The following is a 21,647-nucleotide window of genomic DNA, read 5'->3' as shown; positions in this document are numbered from 1 at the left end:
AGACGTGATGTTCTGATAACTTTTTAAACCCTTCAGGCCTTTAGGACTGTTCAAACGATACTTGAAAGTGATACTTTTTTCTTAATACATTTTGCTGCTTTGGCGTCATTTTTGTATCAAATATGTCTCCATGTGTCTCAGTGTCTTCTGAATATGTGTAAAAATCCAGAGAATAAAAACCTTTACATTCATAATGACATTTAGAAGTACAATGTGAAAATCCGGACCAACACTTTCAATGAGTTTATTCTAAAAAGACAACTTTCAACATGTACCATACTGTGTGTCTTCACACATGTAAAGCAGATAAATATGTTTCATTGATGCTTGATTAGATTTAAACAGTCTTTCAACCCAAAGTGTATATTTACAGTAAATCTGAAAATCCAAAAATAATAAAACAGAGTGTTTCCTCCCTTTTAACAGTCAATTACTTATGTGACTCACTCAGTCTTTGTCAGAAGAGGAGTAGGAGAATGTTTTGTTTGCAGGACGTTTTATCCATACATGTAATGTATTCATTGTTCACTTTAACACGGTTACTGTAAAGCTTTAAGCAAAGCTCGAGGGATATCACTTCAGTCGCATAAGAAATCTTGGATGACAGTAATCGTCATGGTATCTTGATTTCTGAGCGTTTGAAATCACAGTCACACCAAGGATAGAGTGAGAAGAATACAACAGAAGCTTGTCCTTTTTCTCAGGATTTGTGTGCAAAACATGACAGTATATGACAGTAGCACACACAGAGGAGAAAAGCTACGAGGCTAGCAGATATTGTCAGCCATCTAAAAAAAAAAAGAAAAGGGGATTTGATTATTGTCCCATACAATAACTTCTCTCTTACTTTTACCATTTAAATCATTGCTCTACAGATGATCCCTTTAACTTTATACTTTCTCGATTCCCTCCATTGATAAAAGACTAAGGTACTGTAACAGCATATACAGAGTTATAGTGTTCTACAACGCTCATACTGAATATGTGTTCATCTAACTTCTTACTGAAGATCAGTCACATATAAAAAAAAAACACTGATTGTTTGGGTGACATTCTGCTTCAAATGCTTATCCTCAAAACCCACACAATTAAAAAAAAAAAAAGGCCTGAGAGGAATATGAAGGGTGAGCTGTGGGCCAGGAAGTGATTAGGATTGTTTTTGGCCACAACTAAAGGAATACATTACCAGACCTTGTTCCTAGTGTAAAGGATTGTAGTTTCATGAGAAGATGGGAATTGAGGGAGTGTTTCCTTCAAATGAGATTAAATTAGAGGTTGCCAAATAATGGCGCTACATTTTAACACCAAATAAAATAAAACAATGTAAGAGTGTCCTATCCTCACCAGAAGATGTGATAAGAGAGAAAACTGTAAAAAGCTGTTTGTGCACATGTGTAGAATGTTCAAAGTTAACCCAAGTGTTGCCCCAGTCATTCTGATCTGAATGAAATAGAAAACCAAACAGAGCATTTCTGCGATCAAGCATTCACCAGCGACAAGCCTACATCATGACCGTGTTGTGAATCTTACATCTCATCACTATGCTACAGCGGGCACCCCTGCCTTGAGCTGGGCTTTGTCTCTGTCTCAGTGTCTGTAAACCACATTGGCCGTGTTGAATGAGAATCCTCCAGACTGTGTTGGCATGCAGTCTTCTGGCTCGTCCCCGTCCCCTTTTCACTCGCCGATTCTCCGCTCGCATATCTGAAGACGGCAGCTCTTCTGTGGCTCCTAGAGATGTATTGTGACAGGGGATGAGGGAGAGGGCTGCCAAATGGATCCAGGGATGAGCTAAGAGAAGTTTCCAAAGGAGGCTGCAGAGAGAAGGGAGAGAAGAGGGGGGGGGGGGGGGGGGGAGAAGAGGTTAAGGTCTCATCTAAGAGGCTTTTGGAAGCTGAAGGATGGGGTTCATAACCCAGCTGAATCTGTATGTGACTCAAGACTGTGGCTGGCCTCATGGAACACGTTGTACTCACAGAGCGACAACCTCTAACAACCAATAATTTAGTATGAAACACTCACTGAATAAGTAAGAGACGGATGGCTATGCATGACAATTGCTACAACATAACTAATGTTGGTAGAGAGAAGGACAGAAAAAGACAAACCATATGGGTTTAATGACTCTGATGAAGTAAAAAAAAGAAAAAGAAAGCATCTTCACAATAGAGGTTGGTAATATTCAAAAGCTAATCTTCAAAGTAGGTCAAGAATCACAGAACAAAGCTCCGCTCTAAACTTTGTGATGGGCACATACCAGGCCTACACAAACGAGAAAAACATTGTTAGATATTGTGATTACAAAATAAAGAGTGCATTTAGCTATAACGTAACTCTTTGTGTTTATGTTTATGTTTCTCCCGAATCCATAGAAATGAAACACACATTACTACACTGAGGGCATCTAATAGCTTATTGAGCTTCATTAAGTGATCATGAAACGGGACACCCAGGCTTTCATCCAACAAATAAAATATACACAGAATGATGAACAGTGCTTGTACATGTTTACATTCATTCATTTCTCTTTTATTGCCAGAGTTTTGCCGTGTGTTATTTGTGATGAATTGCACAGTCCTGATATTTACACATGCGCACACAACTTATTCTCTTGCCCACTATTTTTTACATTCTTCTTCTTCTTTCATTCCATTTAGGGGTATCGCTTTACTAATAAGAGTAGAAATATGCGATGAAGCTAATCAGCTGAAATAATTAGCCTTTATTCTCAATGTCATAATTTATTTTTCTCTCCAAACATCAGATGCGACCAGGTGGTTTCTCTGACAACTAGCCAGTATGCTCCTTCCTGAAATGACACCAAGTGTCAGCGGGACGGCAGACTCTCCTCTCCCAGACTGTTGGCATTTCAGCTTTAAGCCCCCCCCCCCCCCCCCCCCCCCCCCTGATAGCAGAGGAGACACCGCGCCACCTGTCTGTAGACACAAACAGATGTAGTGTGGCACCGGCATGAACCTGAACCAGGAAACTGTAGAGAGAGAGAGAGAGAGAGAGAGAGAGAGAGAGAAGGACGGAGGAGCGTGGATACGACTGGAGGCGGGCACACACATGGAGAGGAAACAGCCTCTCTGATAAAAGTCATTTTTAAATGAGCTCCCAATGGAGTCGTCAGAGCCCATAGGTGCAGCAGAGGAGGAGAATCGGTGGGAAGAGGAGGGGATGAAGAGCAAAATTTGTCCTGAGGAAAACTGACATGTTTTTTTTTTTTTTTTTTCTTCCTTTGCCTGTCACACTCAAGAGTTCACTCATATTCTAATTTAGAGCAACGCGCCACATGAAGCTCTGAGTTAAAGGATGGGCAACCTCACAGGAGCATTCCAGGGAAACAAGGTTACCATGACGGTCTCCAACAGCAACCAAAGTGCTTCTGACAGTATGTCTTACGCGGCAGGGTACAGGTCAAGGGTTGCATGATCTGTTTCAGCGTATTACTAATGAGAGTTACTCACAATGGAAATGCGAGACTTTGATGAAAATTTGATGTGTTGTAAAAGGAGGAGGGAGTGACAGCTTATGATAAAAGTATAAGTACAACTACAGGTGGAGAAGAAGAAGAAGAAGAAGAAGAAGAAAAATGTGGTGTCTGATCTGAATCCCAGAGTTTATCAGATGTAACAAAAACCTCTGCACGGTTCACTCCACCCTGAGAGAGAGCTGTGGCTCTGGGCTGTGGAAGACATCATCCTTATCCTTCACTGACTGCTTGATGTAATGCAGCCTTTCCTTCTGAAAATACATGAAACACTTTACACCAAGTGTAAAATACTGAGATTCAAACATGAGAAATGGAAGACTCAATAAAAGAGTCTTACTTTTTCACGTTGAAACGTAAACAGCAGACTTTGAAATGATGCAATGCAAACAGTAGCTGTGAAGGTTGAAGCATGGATCGGTCTATGTACAAACATTTGCATTCAGCTTTGATGCGCTGATTTGAATTTCCAAACTGCATTAATTCAACCTGTAAGCGACGTTAACATTTAAATAAGTGTTGTTTTTTAACCATCATCCGCAAGTTTGCTGAGTTTGAAGCACTGCTTACACAGAAAAATATCCATGTTTTTTTTTTTCCAAACCCTCAGCTGAACACTCCAAAGGTAGAAAGGTGAAATAGTTTGTTGGATTCCAAAAGTTTCAGTCTTGTTATCAACTGTTCATAACACAACTGTAAAGGATAAAGGAACTTCTCACACGACAATGAAGTTATTTGGCCATGGTTTGGACAAAATGATGTTCTTTATGATCAGTTAAAGAGGACGAAAGAGAAGAGTGTCTGACGTTAGGAACATTTTCTTCACAAAATTGGTTTAAAAAACTAGAAATTAAAGAATTAATGTTACATTCCCAGATTTAGATAGTCACATTACAAACTGTGTTTTCAATTGGACTCGTGGCTGATACAAAAAAACGGCTAGGCTACGTAGCTGTGATAGCAGTCAGCGACTGTACTTCTGTTCCTGCTAGGGATTTCAACGAGCCACTCTGAGGACGAAACTGGCTACTGGGATCTGAACAACCTGTACAAAGGTTTAGCTATGACTGAAAAGTCTGACACCACTGGAGTGAAGTGAAGTCTGTACAGATGAGCTTTACATCATAACTTATGTTTTGACAAGACATCCACAGATGGATTTAAAAAAAAAAAAAAATCAATATACTAGTGAATAACTGAATTTTTCTTTTAAGGCTGAATTGTGGTTTAATTGTTTTTTCTTGAACATAAGACAGTAACGTAGTCGGCCGCTGTATTGTCGTAAGGATACAGATTGTTACTGTCTGTTGCTGAATATGGACGACTGATACGTCATGTTATTCAGTGAGTTCATACGAAGCTGTTGAGTGAGACTCCTGTGATTACTGATAAGGATTACAGACTGAATTTTATTTGTAAGCGTGATTAAAGTTTGCTTTTCTTATACTAACAAACGAGAGGAGTAGTAATATGACGAGTCGTGAACGTAGACTTTAAAAAATATCGGTGAGCTGTATCTGTGTTAAGCAGCAGATGCACCCAGATTTCATAGCACTTATTCTAAGATCCGTAACATCAGTTTGATTAGAAACACTACCACTCGTGGCTTTCATCATGCAACCTAGCTGTTAGTTATAACCTAAGGCAACAGCCTACCCCGTTAATGACCTCACACTTTCTTAATGAGGCACAGCTGGCTAGCAGAACTGCAGACTCGAGGCAATGTTGAAACTTGTAGTAACTCTGGATGCAGCGGGAAAACCAGAGATGCCAAAACAATCAGTGATTTTATATTATTTGAGAGCAGGAGGCCTGGACTATGCATGAGGAACCCTAGTGCTTCATCAAACCTATTAGGCCCTTATCAAAAAAAAAAAAAAGACAGTAAAAGTGATGAAAAACTTTTAATATATGCCTGAGCGTATAGTTCAGTCAAACATTGTTTTTTCACATGTTCACAGCTACCTTTTTCCCACCATATATAGTGTTTTTTGGATACCAGTTTCTGATTCTGCTTCACACAGACTTCAAGAGTTTGTGCCAATTCATGAAATGTTTGATGCACTTTTAAATTCATATTGTGTACAACTTCAAATTCATAAAATCACCGTTCATTTAAGGGCGAAGACAGAACCAACATCGCGCAAACAGCTTAAGCAGTCTGATTAAGTATCACTTACTCACTGTTACAGTCAACACAAATCTTTAAAGCCAATATGGTAATCCTCATAAGAACAGATCAATGATTCAGGATTGAACTTCCATAGAGTTGCACGACTTCCAAGTGTCAGATAAAAACTAAGTTGGTTAAGAAGAGGTCAAGATATCTTGACTTTCATTCCCATCTCTTCGCCCCCACATGTTCAATGCCAGTTTTCTGTCAAATAATTTAAGTCTCAAAAAACAATTTGTGAGAACCCTGAGGTCATCATCAGGTTTATTTTGTCATACTAATGACAGCTCTCTCCAGAATCATGTAACCATTGTCCAATTCTTCTGACAGGCAGACGAGTCATGATGAGTAAGCTGACCTTTACGTGTAAACACTGGTAAAAAAAAAAAAATACATGAAAATAAATCTGTTATAAAACTCAAACATGAAAGAACAACTTTTCCCAATCCAAACATCAGTGAAACATGGAGATCCAAATAAAGCTCTTTCAAATCAAAATTCAACATTTATATAACTCTCATATTTCCTTGGTTATTATTTTCTAAAATAATGGGATTCTAGATCCCGAGTAAAACGTGCTACAGAGCTCTCCTAAAGAAAACTTTAAGGAACTCTACCTGGAAACTCTGAAAACTGTCACCACAGCCGCTCGACAAAGAGTCAGAGGATCAGAGAAAATAAAGAAGCTTTAATTTGTGGGGTGGATGAATGTCTTTATCAATCAATTTATTCAATACATTAAAACCTATTCCACTCTTAAAGTTAACAATTTGACCTGCTGGTGGTACAATGTAGCCTAGGTTGAAAAAAACCCATCACCAACATACATCTAACATAAAAAAACAGTTCCAAGTCAAATGTAATCAGTTAAAGAATTTCGGGATATTTATATTATTCAGTTTGTTTTATTTTGTTTGTGTGTTTAGTCAGTCCTATGAAGAAAATAATAACTTTGGGAAAGAAGTTGAAAATGTCACGGGATTATACGTTTTTTAAGGGGTATCCTCAACCGTGGATTGCTACATAATGTTAAGGTAATCCATTTGACTGTTAAGACATTTCACCAAAAATCAAAATGTCAAATTCATAAGATCACTAGTTCTTCTAAGTCAAGGGTACAAAAAAAGTCAGTCTGCATTACCCCCTGGGCCCATGAATGTACAAAATGTCATGGTACATTTTCAAGATATGCAAGTCTGGATTAAACGTTTGCATACACAATACTTTGGGATAAGCCTCATTCATTATATTGTTTATTAAGTGTAGGCTGACGTGCAGGAACATGGCTTAACTGGCTGCCACAGACACTTTGCTTGAGTGTCAAATGTCATGAAGATAATGATACAACAACATTATCTAAAAAACCTTCCAGTCCACTGTCAGACCTTTACCACCTCTACCCTCCTCTAACAAATTATCGCCTCATCACCCTGCTTCACATTTTCAGTGCTGACACAGTACAACCCCCTTTTTACCTTTGTTACCCCTGAATACCCTCCAACCCTATGAACCTCAGGTGTTGCCACCAAATGAGCTTGCCCTCATAGTTTAAAAGTCAGAGCCTGCTGAACTGGCAAATTACATTTGCATTGCTCTATTAATAGAAGTGTCCGACAGACATTTAATTAGACCTCCTTACCACTCAGTTGCACTCAATCTTTCAATTTAAGTCCGTTCAAATTATTGCAACATAACTGATAAGCATGTAGTGTGTCAGGGAAAAAAAAGCTAATTGCTCCAAGTGTGCAAAATAAGGGAGCTGAAATGATGAGATGAAACAATAAATTAGCTCCATAAACAGAATGAGGTTTGGTGTCCTCGGCCCAGTTGTTCACCAGTTATCTGATAAGATTGGATCAAGTCTTGAAATCGAGTGGTTCAAAGAAAGAAAGAAAGGTTTACATAATCGGATACGATCAGATAATCCAATCTAGTTTCAATCCAGCTAAAAACTCAGTTTATGAGTAGGATTGGGAAAAACTTTGATCCCTAAAACACGGTATACCCTGATCAACGAAGAGGGCTGGATTCAGACTTAATGACAAAATCTAAATGTGAGAAAAATGTGACTCGATTGAGTCAGACAAACCAAACATCTTTACAATGACGTTTGTTACTTTATATCTTTCGCTATACGCACTTTAATTGCTCCATACATCACCACTGTGACACAGGACATGAGGCTGGCATTAGGGTAAAAAAGAAAGAAAAAAAAGAGTATTGTCACCATCAAATATTTCACCAAATAGCTTTTAATAACTCATTAAAATCTTTAATTAAAAGTAACTGTCACAATCTCTCAGTTTGTGTGGATATTAGCACCCCCCTGTGGACAAAGTACAATTTCTTTTTGAGAGAACTGGTAATCCAGATTATTTCATCTTTAACCCAGTTTTTCTTCAAAAGAAAAAAAAAAGGGGCATGTGGATCAGGATAATCTGGACCTGGATAGCAAAAAAGCATGGACTGTGTAATCCAGATTAAACCTTTACACAACCAGGCCCCGATGATCCACTGATTGAAGAAACATGCAATGGTGAATTGTCCTTTTTTTCTTAAAGTTGTTTTTGGGCCTTTTTGTCTTCATTAGATATGACAGCTGGAGAGAGACAGGAAATGTTGGGAGGGGAGAGAAGGGGATGACATGCAGCGAAGGGCTGAAGTTGGATTCGAACCCGCGGCTGCTGCGATGAGGACCATAGCCTCCATACATGGGGCTCGTGACATAACTTCTACGCTATCCAGCGCTCCATGATGGCATTTTTTTAAATCCCTTTTTATTAAATGTTATAATTCCTGTTGCTTACATGTGAAACTTCTACAAAAGTTGAAATGCCATAACTGCAGATCATTTAAAGCAGAGATATTCAAAGGGAGTGTGGTTTGGTTAGTAATGCCTAGAGTCTTGTTCTCTCTTAAGCAGTTAAATAAATGATTTACTAGATGTAAAGTATTCATGGTTAACTGTCAAATGACGAGAACACATTTTTCAGAATGACTCTGTATAGACCACAGGGTTGCATTTCGATCTCCTTTATCTTTTATATCACCCCTACCTCATTCTGTCTCGTTCTCCCTCCACACACAGCCCTTATCCCTTTCAGAAAAATCTGCGACTTCAATCAACGCTGACGTGCCTTGCAAAAACCTTTTCATGTCATTTGGTGGACAAAAACTAAGATTAAAATGAGCATTAGAGTTAGGCGTTTCATTTCAGTTGGGCCCTTACCTCGAAGAAAAATGAAGTGAATAGAGAAACGCAGAAAGAAAACAGTTCGAGCATCAGCAGCATGAATGATCAGATAGTGAGTGTGAACTTGTGAGATTGCAAAGACCACTTCATTTACTTGTTTGAATGGAGCTGGTGATTGTAAGAGCCCTTGCACCATCAGTTCATAATGATTAGGTGATGGCAAAAACAACTTCAAAGCTCTGCCTCAGCTAACACAAAATTCTTTTTCAGAAAGATGCAATTATGTCAAGGGTGATGGGACTACTTTCTAATTGTTATGCAATTATTTTTGTTTTTTGCAAAAAGGCTCAACTCTTCAAGGCCCCTCAATGAATATGAAGAGAATAGTCAGAACCTGTTTGCACCTTGTTTGAGGACTGAATTATAAGGGGGTGCATAGAAATAACTTAACCAACAAAAATGTCCCCCTGAAGTGCTGAAGAGATCACTCAAAACATGGAATCAGTCTGGATGCTGCTGCTGGATAATGATCGTTATCTTGAAGATTATGGTGCCCAAATGGAAATCTGAGTGAGATAACTGGATTCTCATATAAATAGCCTCCAAATAAGAACTCATTGTTTTGTTTTATTTCTTCTCCCCGAGTCGGGCAGCTTGTGTTTTCTATGGTTTCACATGGCTGCAAAACAAATTTACCCTCAAGGACAATTAAGTTGAAATCATGAGAAAACAAAAGTATGCCTTACTGAAATATGCCTTTTTTTGTGTGTAACAGTGAAGAGAGACTTTTTTTCTACTTGTTATGCAACATTCATCCAGGCAGCTTTGTGAACATGTTGCTGCAGAACTTTAAGATTTAACAATCTCCAGGGATCAATCCAGTTCTAAAGGAAATAATTATAGCATCATTTCACTTTGATGACTCATAGCTGTTAATGAACACAGAGAATAACCACTTGCAATGGCAACAGCAGCAGGTGAAAAAGCCTTGAAAGAAAGAAGCCGAGTCAAACTGGTACATTCAGGTCAGCAGTGACTGAATGAGCCAGTTTATTGATGTTTGGATAATACGAGTGTTTACTGAAGCCATTATTGTAAGTCAGGGTAGCAAATCAAGAGCTCCCGTCAATAAACCCACACACAGCCTTTTAACAATTGCACATCGATGTCCAACGCCACGCATGTCACAGCAAGCCTGCATGGTCTCAGGCTGCTTCTAAACAATTTAGTCAAACACAGCTGCTCTCTGTCTGTTTGTCACTTTCTTTATCTTTTTCGAAAACCCAATAAGTGGCAGAAATACACAGAAACATGGTTCCTCGCAGCCAACATCTGGTTACTTACTTCTACTAAGGAGCTGCAGGTTGCGGACCTCTTCCCTGACCTGTAGCTGGAGGACTTGTTGGAGGACCTCCTGCCTCAGCGTCTCCTGGATGATTCCCATCCTCTCGAGCTTCTCCCCATTCAAACGCAGCAACGCCCGTCCTGCCAAGGGGAGGGCAATAGGAATTAAGTTTCTTCACTAATTTGGAAAGACAGACATATTTACAGAATACTGTTATCAACTGAGCTTTGCTATTAAATTCAGTCAACCACATATTAAAAATGTTTTGCTGAAAAGTACAATTTCCTTAACAGCCCACTGTAAATGTTTCAAAACCATAAAAAGAAATTATGTTCACTATCACCATAAACAGGACACAAGATTACATTTACCCCTATCTCCATATATGTACGCCAGGAAGACTCAGCCTTTCAAGGATCTCTTTTTTTTAATACCCACTCCTACCAGTTGCCACTTAACCTAATTTATTGTAAGATGTTCCACCAGGTGTTTTCCTTCAGCATTTCACATCTTTTCAGGTCTTCTGTTGCTACTGCCCCATCCCTTTGGAATGTGTTGGTGGCATTATAATAAAATGGAAATAACATTTACTGAAACAATTAAAATCATCAGTTTTAACATTTGATATGTTGTCTTTGTACAACTTCAAATCCAGTATCAGGTTCAATGTTTTGCGTTCCAATTCTTTTAGAAATGGGTTTGGAATTGAAAATAACTTCCAATCACTGCACAAACACTTCACTTTGCTTCTTTTAGTAAGGGCTGTGTGAAACCCTTCTTTACAGGTGTGGGTGTCCTCCAATACCAAGAGAGAACCAATTTGTGTTTATGCTGTTTAGTGCATTTTATGCTATATTCACTGTCTCATTTCCATGGGTGAGGAGTGTGTATTTCCTGGTGATGAGTGCGACCTTTTCATTTAGCAGCAGTAAAGAGGCGGGCAGGGGGAGTATGGCTTAGGCTGGCTGTTTTTCTGTGACTGAGTTTTACTACAGACTTCAGCAATTATCCCCAGAGACACACACATTTAACATACCATTCTCCACAGTAAACAGCTTTAAAACCCGGTCGCATTCACACAATCAAAAAAGTTAAGATGAACAACTGAAGACATGCATGTGTTGAGATTACTGTCAACACACAAAGCATAGTGGTAGGGGACTAATGTCCTTCACCGGTACAGACAGCAGAGGAATCCATCATTTCTGCAGTAGCTCTGTGCAATGCCCAAATCATAATTAGACTCATTACTCATGCAGCTCACTCTCCATATCATTCTATTCATTACTGTTTCCTTCCTACGGACAAAGGTACATCCTCTGTATCTCCATCTCTTCTCTGTATTTCTTGAGGTAATATGCCCATTATAGAATGTACTGCAGAGAAAAAAATCCACATTTATTACCAGTATGTTCCTCATATACACATAGAAACCAGTGTTTTAGTCCTCAGTGTTTTCTATTGAGAGATATCAGGACACACATATTGAAATAAATTCCTCAAAAAAAACTTATTTCGCCTTTTTAATAATACTAATTGGTGTTGTATGTTATATCGTTGGAAAGCCTGATTAGTCACCTTTACAACAAGGTATAACTTGTAAGGATCGTGCATTCATGGAATGTGCAACACAGCTAAACGTGTGGGTAGTGCCCTCACAAAATGTGCCTAGATTCCCTGCAATGTTCTTCTGTTGGTATTCACTCCTGTTTTGAGCTTCAAGTGCTGCCAGGTGTGTGCCAGTTACGGGTGTATGTCTGGCACCTGATTGGCACCTAATTGACAGCACTTGTGGGATCATCTTGGGCATGCTGTTCATGCCAGAGTGACAAACACAACCACGCTGGTTGACCTTCAACAACTCCTGGTTGAGGAATGGGATGCCATCCCATTCCGAAATGTGATCAGGCTGGTGACCAGCATGAGGAGGAGGTGCCAAGCTGTTGTGGCTGTGTATGGATCGTCCACACGCTACTGAGGTCCCAGACAGTGTAAAATGAATAAAGTGTAAAAAACGTATTACTGTGGTAGAGTGCAATCATCCATTCCACCAAGCAACTCAAAACAGGAGTGAATACCAACAGAAGAACATTGCAGGGGATTTTGGCACATTTTGGGGGCGCTACCGACACGTTTAGCTGTGTTGCATATTCCACGAATGCACGATCCTTACAAGTTATACCTCGTTGTAAAGGTGATATAAAATACAACACCAATTAGTATAATAAAAGGGGCGAAATAATTGACCAAAATAATGTTTCCAAACATTATTTGAGGAGTTTAGTTTGTTCATTTATCCAAATCGGCAAATAAGCATATCTGTCAGAAAAGAACATGAGAAAGGAAATAGATTGGAAACTCAAGAGCACAAAATATGGAAAGGCAAGATACATACGGAGGTAGGATCAGTTGTCCCTTTTCAAAGCACATGAAATATAAATATACCAGAAAGTCGGTAGTCATATTTTATTAAACTACCTGCATGGTGGAGAAAAAAATCTGTCTGTGTGATAGTGTGAGAGATATAGGTCTGTCTGAGTTGACCCTCAGTGGACTCGAGACTGGGCTAATACTAGTACTAGAAGAAATACAGGAGCAATGGCAACAATGAAACAGACGAGTAGATTAGGTCCAAAACACAGAATGTCCAAAGAAAAACACAAATCCATATGACAGAGAGCTCAGGGCAACAAGTACCCTATGGAGGAAGTGGTTTGGTGTATCAGGTATGAAACTAGTGAAGAAGGACACAAGTGAGCAGGTAGGGTGGAGAATGTCAGTTAATTGCTCAGTTGATTGTAACAGGAAACAGGTGTATTGTTGGGAAAAGTGGGGTAATCAAGACTGTAGCTCTGTCCCAATTTAATGGCTGCAACCGCTGCTTGGAGATCAATAATGTCAAAGCGGCGCATGAAGGCTGTCTTTTTCAAAGAGTCCTTCAAAAGTGGCCGACGAATGCATCCTCCTTTCCCCCGCAAACGGGATCCATCTGGTACATCCCTCGTGGGCCACCATATCCCGGGATTTATTTGACACCTGTTCAAACGAGCTGGCGGTCTATGAGGTGGCAGACTTTTAAATGTAAGTAACTGGTTTTAACTCAATGGAATGGCTACCATTAGTAAAGGTGAAAAATGCAAAAGGGGCCTTGAAACTTTAAATTATCTCTGAAATAATAAGTTAAGCTGACAAAACATGACAATAGCAATGTCAGCTAGTTTCAGTGCAGCTGTTAAGTAAGTAAGGGCATGGACAACTGGTGAGGTAAACAGGGATTCCTTTGTAGACCAGACCGTCTCATTTCATTTTGAACAGTCCTACCAAGGCTACAAAGGCGCGGCCTTGGATGCTAAGGATGCTAACGAATTAAGACACAGTCATTGGGAAGTGGGGATGTGATAATCTATGAAGAACAAGGACACAGAGCCTTGTACTGTTGTTGTACACATGAAAATTGACCTGAAAATGATTTTGTAATAAATGCGAAAGAGGGCTCAAGGGAGAAATTTAAGGCGTGCAAACTTTCTAACCTCGTCAAATTTGGCAAATCGCTGGGTGAAATGGGGTTTGTCTTCAGGAAGTTATTAAGATTGTTGCATCCTGTTATTTCAAAAACAGATATTCTCTAGTTTTAACTGGGAGAAAAGTTTGTCAACCATCCGATCAATATCTTTCTGCTGTTGTTGTATACTTGCCCTTTAACAGATTCATATACTGTATCACTACTGGATTCATTTTTCCGCCGAGCATTGGTGGCACAAGATCTTAAAATTCTTCCCATGTTTTTAAATATATTGCCCACTCGACTGTTCCACTGATCGATGCACTCTCACAAAGCAAACTACATCTTCGATCCATTCCAGTCTTTATTTCTTCTTTAGTGTTGCAAGTGCAGCTGTGCATATATATCCTCGAGAGGTAAGCTGATAAATGATTTCAACTTGAGATACAGGTTGGAGAAATGTATTGAATGTACAGAAAAGTTAACTGCAATATTTTAGAGTGGTACTGACTTTTTATCATGGCGACACTCGTCATATTTTGTCCTGTAACCTCTTTCTACAAGACTGTCACGGAAACCTTTTTTTGCTCACAAAGCTTTGTTGACTTAAGGGACTGATACTTTATAGGCCTTGGACCGAATATTGAACATTATATATGGAAGTAGTAATTACGAGATTTCTTCCATATTCCAACTCTTTGAGATATAATGTGTTACCCTCAATGGAGCCAAATGAGAACAAACCTGTCAGCTAGTCCTTTCTTTACAACCAGATGGGCTAGAACAATACAGACAAAAGCTACCCTTACTCAGACTCATCTCCCTGAGAGACAAAACCATGACAAACAAGTTAGCTTTCATTATGGTGTACAAGTGGTTTAAATGCACATTATTGACATCTTTCAAGTGTCAAGGTGCTCAGGATTTGTAGCGCACATAGTGGAACAATCTATTAATCTGCGAGCACAAATATCCTGGGGATAGAACAATCATAATCTTCTTTTCCCCAATGTGCACACGTTTTTCTCCCCCTCTGCTGTCTCTTGTGGGCTTGCCGTCAGAAATACTACCAGAACGTCCTACAAAGACCAGTGCCCTTGGTCTGTGCTTGTGTTTCTGTGCATGTGTGTTTCTGTGTACAAATGAGAGAAAGCAGATGAATGAAGCTCAAATCAATTCCCCCCAGACAGACTTAATACAGCTCCTAATAATTGCCCGCAGATAGGGAAAGTAGTGCTAAAAGAGGGAGAAGAAGAGACACAAAAACCAAAGGCGTCTCAATAGAGATCGCTTCTCTCAATTTGGCTTCAAAATAAATTGCTTATTAACAATGTCTGTGGGCAAACAGGATGCACTTCTGCCTAGTCTAGGACAATAATGACACTTAAAACGAGAGAAGCTATGGAAGTAGAAGGAAGGTAAAGGCTCCCTTTCAAAAGGACAACCTTGAAAATAAAGCTTCGATAGTGGACCAATTCATCAAAATGTATTACGAGTTGGTTCTCAAGCTTGTTGTGATTTTTAGTGATTATACTTTTGTTGTGATTTTTGCACTAAATAAATATATTTTTTTTAATGATTGATATTGGAGAAGTAATAAAAAAAAAAAAAAGTGGAGATTCGAGTCATCACAAGATCTACATACATGCCTGTGTCACTGGCAGAATTATAATCAGTCTGACAGTCTGTTTCCAGCATATGGCCTGCACTGAAATGAATCTTTGTCATGTCTACTACAAAGCAATAAAAACAGTCATGATAAAATAAAAATAAACATACAAATACAAATGTAAAAAGAAGAGACACTGAGGACGCTGCACTGATCTCCCCAGGCAGCCCGTTCGACTGTAATGGTGCTCTCACTGAGAGAGAGACAATTACTTCTGGGTCACTGAGCCAAGATGATGCAGACACTGAATCCTTTTCTGAGACCCAGCATCCTTTTGTGTAGGGACTTTGTGAGTAGAACATTTATTGATGCAGATCTTTGATTGTGACCATATGCATCAACAACAAAGAATCATATTCAAACAACATTTGCACAAGAAAAGACAGATGCTAATAACGTTGGCAACATGGAATCCAGCTGGTCATCAGCAAGTGAATACATAAGGAAAATAGGATCTAAGCCTCTGTCCCTCTTCCCTCTGATTGTTTGAGAATACATAAATACAAATGATCAGATCAGAGCTTCTGTAGCTATGAGGGCGGCCGCATTGTTAACCCTGAAACCACTGTGTATGCATGTGACTGGCTGTGTCTGTGTATGTAAGAGAGTGGAGGCTGACCCTACAGCACAGAAGTCTGATCTCTTAGAGAAGATAAAACAGAATCCCCTCTTCTGTCTGGTTCATGTGGGTCTGCCCATCAGTGTAGTGGTTTATTTGTGTATATGCAAGAGCATGCATCAGGCTGGGCTTTCAAACAACTAAAAGTGTGTGAATGTGTCGAAACACGGTAACACCCCTTCTTTTCTGCAGCTTTTCCTTTCTTCTCCAAAAATAGGCTGCACTACTTCTGTTACCTCACATGAATGCCTTTTAAATCTCCTTTGCAGAGATTTGGGTGTAAACCTGTTTCCAGTTGAAAAGGCTAAGCCGTGGAACCACGAACCTAAAAATAAAACTTGTGTGACATTTGGTAAGCCTTTTATGGCTTTGGTTTGCAATGTCAAAGACGCTTCAGTGCTGTGCTAATTATTAAGGAGAAAAGGTCAAAGGCCGAGGTCTGAGGAGATCACAGTAAAGCAACGACATCTACAAGATCACTTTTTATAGGCTCTTTATATGAATGGTGCATTATTTATTGTGTGAGCTTTCAGATAACATAATGTCTTTGTGTGCGTGCATCTCCGCGTGCTATATATCTTACCTGTGATGGCGTGATGGGAGAAGGCCTCTACGTAGGTCAGGTAGTTGTGAGGACAGTGTTTCTTAAGCCACTTGCAGACATCCTGCTGAGTCCACAGCACCACGGGTTTGGACAGGCTGGACAGAGTAGGACTGGTGTGATACACAGTGAAGGCCTCGCCTGGACGCAACTGAAACACACACACACACACACACACACACACACAAAACAAATCAATAAACTTCCTATTAGAGCTCTCCCTCCAGGCATCGATTAAACCCCTTAAAAGCTCACCTCTGTTCATCAAAATGAGTTATTTAGAATGTTCTATTTCTTTGCTTTCATTTAGAATGCATGGATCTATAAATATGCAAATAGACCCCACCTCTAAATCTCAAACTGTCTCTCTTCCACTAGCCGGCGGCTCTATTCCAGTGGCCACATCAGAATGGCAATTCATTTTATGTATCGCGCTCTACAACGTCACATTGGCTAATTTATAACCAGATTAAAATGTGTTAAATAGTAAGATAAAATGTACCATTCGTCAGCTCTGACACGCATTAACTTCAGTTTCAAAGCTGAAATGTTCAGTCATGCTTATCTCAGCTGTCTTGCCCCATATTTTTTTAAACACCAGGACATTTAAAGAATTGTAGTAGCTATCTTTGGTCTGTATTGTTCTTATCTGTATCCTAATTTTAGCCTGTCAATAATTATTAGGGGTAGGACAAAACGTTGATACAGCAATACAGTATATCGTCGTCCTGCCTTGTGTGATACAATTTTTGAATGGCTGGTGTCAAATATAGCTATTTTTAATTTAAAAAACTGGTGCTCTGAACAGCTTTCCCTGACAATTTGACTCACTACATCTGACCGTCATGACTCCTCATTGTGGTGTGCTACTGACAAGAATGAAAAGGTAAGTGAAAGGAAGTTCATTTGCCAAAGAAGGTATAATAGGTATGATACGCTGATAGTGGGGACAAAGAAGCCGTAGAAGAAGACTACTAATATCCAACGGAAGTAAAAAGAAGTTTCCAGGAAATATCAGGAGTTTTTTGCAAGTGTGAAAGCCCAATAACAGTCTAATTTTTAAGTCAATTTCAGGTGATGTCAACAGTAAAACAACCATATTGCCCCACTGGGAACTTGTTTTTTAAATGTACATTAAATATGGACCGCACTAGCATGGCTCCATTCCACTTAAAGCGCCACAGTCCCCCTGTCCCACGTACATGAATACATTGATGGTAGACAATGCCCCAAAAGTATTTCCCATCAGGATCTGATGTAATATGCAGTCACAAAACAATAGCTATGCCTTAACAAGCATATGCTTTTGGATTGTTTTGTTGTTTTCTCGGATAATAACCTCATAATTGCCGCAGCCTGCTTAAACGCCTCATGCTGAATTTTCTCATTAAAGTCAAATTAGCCTGGATGATGCGTTCTAATGCCATAGTCTGCAACCAAATCCCTTCTGGTAGTCTGGGGAATTACACATGCAGAGACAGAGAAAACGTGCAGAGGAAGTCCTTAAAAGGAAATCAGTTCATTAAAGGTCTTTACAGTGATCTGCAACAGTGGTCTTATCTCTAATTCACAGGTCAGACATGTACATTGCTTTTAACCATCCACAAATTTGAAGAGGTTTCAAAGTGGGAAACAAATTAAATTCACATAATGAGCACAAATGTAGACTAAATTTACAACGAACATAAGGTGAAAGCTTGCAGGCATAGAGAAGAAAACAGATGCTGAACTTTTCATTAAATATGAACAGCCTGTTATTACCTCTCAGCCCTAATTTAGAGAGACGAATATTATTTCCACTGCGTTTCACACCTTACATTTTTCAAATTCTGTACAGTGTTTAACACCTCAGCCCCTCTATATGTCCATATCTTCACTTGATACAGTAATTACATTCCATACACAGCATTGGTCGTGTTGTATGGCTGCTGTGGTCTTTTTCTGGAAGAAATTCTTCACGGCAGCGGTACCTTCATTATGCAGTCAACCCCACATTAGTGTGAGCTGTCAGCTGTATTTTTCAACTATGAGAGCACATCTTTATTCCTCTCATACTCAATTTCTCTCTTTGTTCCTCTTCAGACACCTCGCTCTGGCCCTTTTCACTGTCAGACAGCTGCCTCTTCTTTGTTTGTCACAGCCATGTGTGGGGAATTAATATGGACATTATTAAAGTCAGACGCTGTTCATATGGGCAGAGAACACAACCACTCCTTGTCCCTTCAGCTTTCTCTTTCTCTCTTGTGGACCATACTCTCATATCTAATCCATTCATTCATGCTCTGACTGAGCCAACTCCACAACAAAGGCTTTGGCTGATTTTCAACAGCAAACACACAGAGCTGCTGCCAAACGTTTCACTCCATAACTGACTGCATTTAATGGGATTATGTATGCTGAAATGTCAAACACACAAACACAACTCGCAAACAATCTAGAAGTTTAATATCCAGGTTTCTCACGGCTGCTTTTCTTGTTAATGACACAAAGACGTGCTCCCAGAACACCTCAATAACTGAATTGGTGAAAGATGTAGGTTAATTCCTGTTTACATCTTTCTTGCTTTCTGCTGTAATAAGATCTCCTCCTGTCAATTTAAGCGTCAATCAGCCCTATCGAGTCCTGGCTGATGTACCGGCTTTGAGTGTGTTCTGCTTTGTAGGCCTTAATTGAAAACAACTCACTCTCACCGCTCCAGTGTGTTCGCTCCTTTCCTAATTACACACATACTTCTAACCTGACTCAATGGAGCGCTGAAGCCATTTTAATAACCCAAATTTACTGCTTGCCCCCTTCCATTAATTGCTATTGAGCTGGAAGAGATGTGGAAATGCACTCTTCTGAGATGATTGAGGGTGGTCAACAGAGGGTAAAAATGTTTCCTAATCCACAATAAAGTTTAAATCCTGTAGATTTAACGTCTTCCACATCTACAAAACCCATCTGACATCGTTCAGGAAATATTAGTGAGTGGGGGTGGCAAATGCCAAATCAATCATGAGGCTAATTTAACAAGAAAAGTATAATTGCCTTGATCAAGTTTGTGTGCTCTTGATCAATATGTTTAATTGCTTGGCTGCAAACTTGATTAAATATTGATAACGACTTCTATGTTTGTACAAAATATATCACGCTGCAACAACCAGGCAATTAGCCAAGCTTAGCTTTAAGACTTGTGTGCTAAAGCGGTTTCCTGTCCCCCCCCCCGTCTTAATGCTAAGCTAAACTACTTTGATGCGAGATGTAGCATCATATTTGGAATTTAAAAAATATTACCTTAATTTATCAAATTAATTTCAATGGAAAGAGTCCCTCGGACAGAAGTTGAGGTGTTAGCGATGGGGGGTAAGGGTATCGTTTCAAAGTAGGTTTGATTTGTCAGTGCTTTTTATTTGTGCCTTTAAACAAAACTGCACTTACTTTAAATGCAAAACATAAAGAGCTCATTTCAGAGCAGAGACTGTGCAAGTTTTTTGACACAAGAATCCTCTTTCACATGTAAAAACCACCACATATGTAAAAACGTACTTGATTAATCATTGATTGGTGATGGGATGACACACAAATCTGCAGAGCCTGTCATGAAGGCTTGATTTCTCGCTTGATCTAGATAGTGTGCAAAGACAGTGTGCGTAGGAGTGTTGTAGCCATTGAGTGAGTAATGGTCTTCATCATCAAGAAGCCAGACATAAAGGAAATGGAGTGATAGTTCCTCATCATCCCTCCTTTTTTTTTCCCTCTTCCCTCGCTCCCTCCTCTCGCCCTGTTCTTCAGCCATCTATCAGACTGTATCTCCTCTGGCCAGCTCTCTGTCGTCCCCGTTCACCCTTCGCTGCCTCCCCGACTCCTCCCGAGACCTACTTCTGTCCAGCGGGAGGAGCACCCTCATTTATTAGGTACAGGAGACGAGGGGGAAGAGATGGGGCTAGAGGGGAGGCTAGGCATTGGCAAAGTGGAGGCTGTATATAGAGCGGAAGTCTAATGAGAGGTTGAGGATAGAAAGGGGGGAGAGATAGAAGGGAAAGTAGAAGATATGTGGTGATGTGTCGTAGTCAGCGCTAAAATAGCTGGCACAGTAAGCATGCCATGGTGAGGAGCATTTAGCCCTAATCCTTCTATAACCTGGATTTAACATTTAAATTGTTAATGTTTCTTCCCATGAACCTTCTTTATTTCAGGGAAATATGTGCTGTCTTGCTGAAGGTTTCTCCAAAGGGCTGACACCAGAATTATGTCTGTACAGAAAAAAAAGGAGCCATAGTCAGGAGTTGGTTAGTTTAGCTTAGCATAAACACAGGTGACAGCTAGCCTGGCTCTGTCACAAGGCAATTAAGTTAAAAGACAAACAAATTAACAATTCGTATTTGTCTTAAAAGGAACATAATGTTAATCAGTGACTTTTTAAATGTGATGACAAAAGGAACATTTTGTCCTATTCTGTCTATAATTACATAAGTTCTTTCCTGCGTTCTCTGCTTTCTGTTTTTGTAGCTTAGCAAACAGACTTGACACAGAGGGGAAAAGCTGCTCTCGCTCTGCAGAAGGTTACACAATAAGCCTACACGCCCCATGTAAGAGTATCTTGTTTACTATTTGATCAAGACCAACATGTTAATCGGTGATTTTCAAGTGTCTGATAATTGGAACACCGATGTCGGGCCCCATGTTCAGAGGCAGGCTATGGTCCTTCAAGCGGGCGGCTCGGTTTCAAGTCCGACCTGTGGCTGATTTCTCAAATGTCATTCCCCACTCTCACTCAGATATCCTATTCTATCCACTGTAATGTCAAATAAAGGCAAAAAGCCTGATGAATTAATCAAGTCTAATTTTTTCATGCTGTTTATGCTAAGCTAAAAGCTAATGGGCTACTGTCTTTCCGCTCTTATTACCCCAAAATGTTGACTTGTTCCTTTAATTCATATTGCTTTATCCTTAAATTGAACTAAATACATTTAATACATTAAAATAAACACATTCATTACTTTAATTTTTACTTTTTTATTTTAATTTCACTTATTTAATAATAATCTGTCTCTTTCGTCCTGCTTCCCC

General features: G+C 39.6%; 1 protein-coding gene across 1 annotated transcript in view; it reads right to left on the bottom strand.

Moving 5' to 3' along the window:
- Positions 1–230: 230 nt before the first annotated feature.
- samd10b (sterile alpha motif domain containing 10b) overlaps positions 231–21,647 on the bottom strand; it is a 48,863-nt gene continuing 27,446 nt past the window's right edge. Inside the window, exons 4-6 of the mRNA XM_065961434.1 lie at positions 16,578–16,746; positions 10,204–10,344; positions 231–1,814 (exon numbers count right to left, since the gene is read on the bottom strand). Coding sequence (XP_065817506.1) covers positions 1,792–1,814; positions 10,204–10,344; positions 16,578–16,746 — 333 coding nt within the window. The 3' untranslated portion in view covers positions 231–1,791. The remainder of the gene's footprint in view (positions 1,815–10,203; positions 10,345–16,577; positions 16,747–21,647) is intronic.

This window comes from Labrus bergylta, chromosome 12, assembly GCF_963930695.1.
Source record: "Labrus bergylta chromosome 12, fLabBer1.1, whole genome shotgun sequence".
Taxonomy (NCBI): Eukaryota; Metazoa; Chordata; class Actinopteri; order Labriformes; family Labridae; genus Labrus; species Labrus bergylta.
This window is presented reverse-complemented; position numbering and strand designations above follow the sequence as displayed.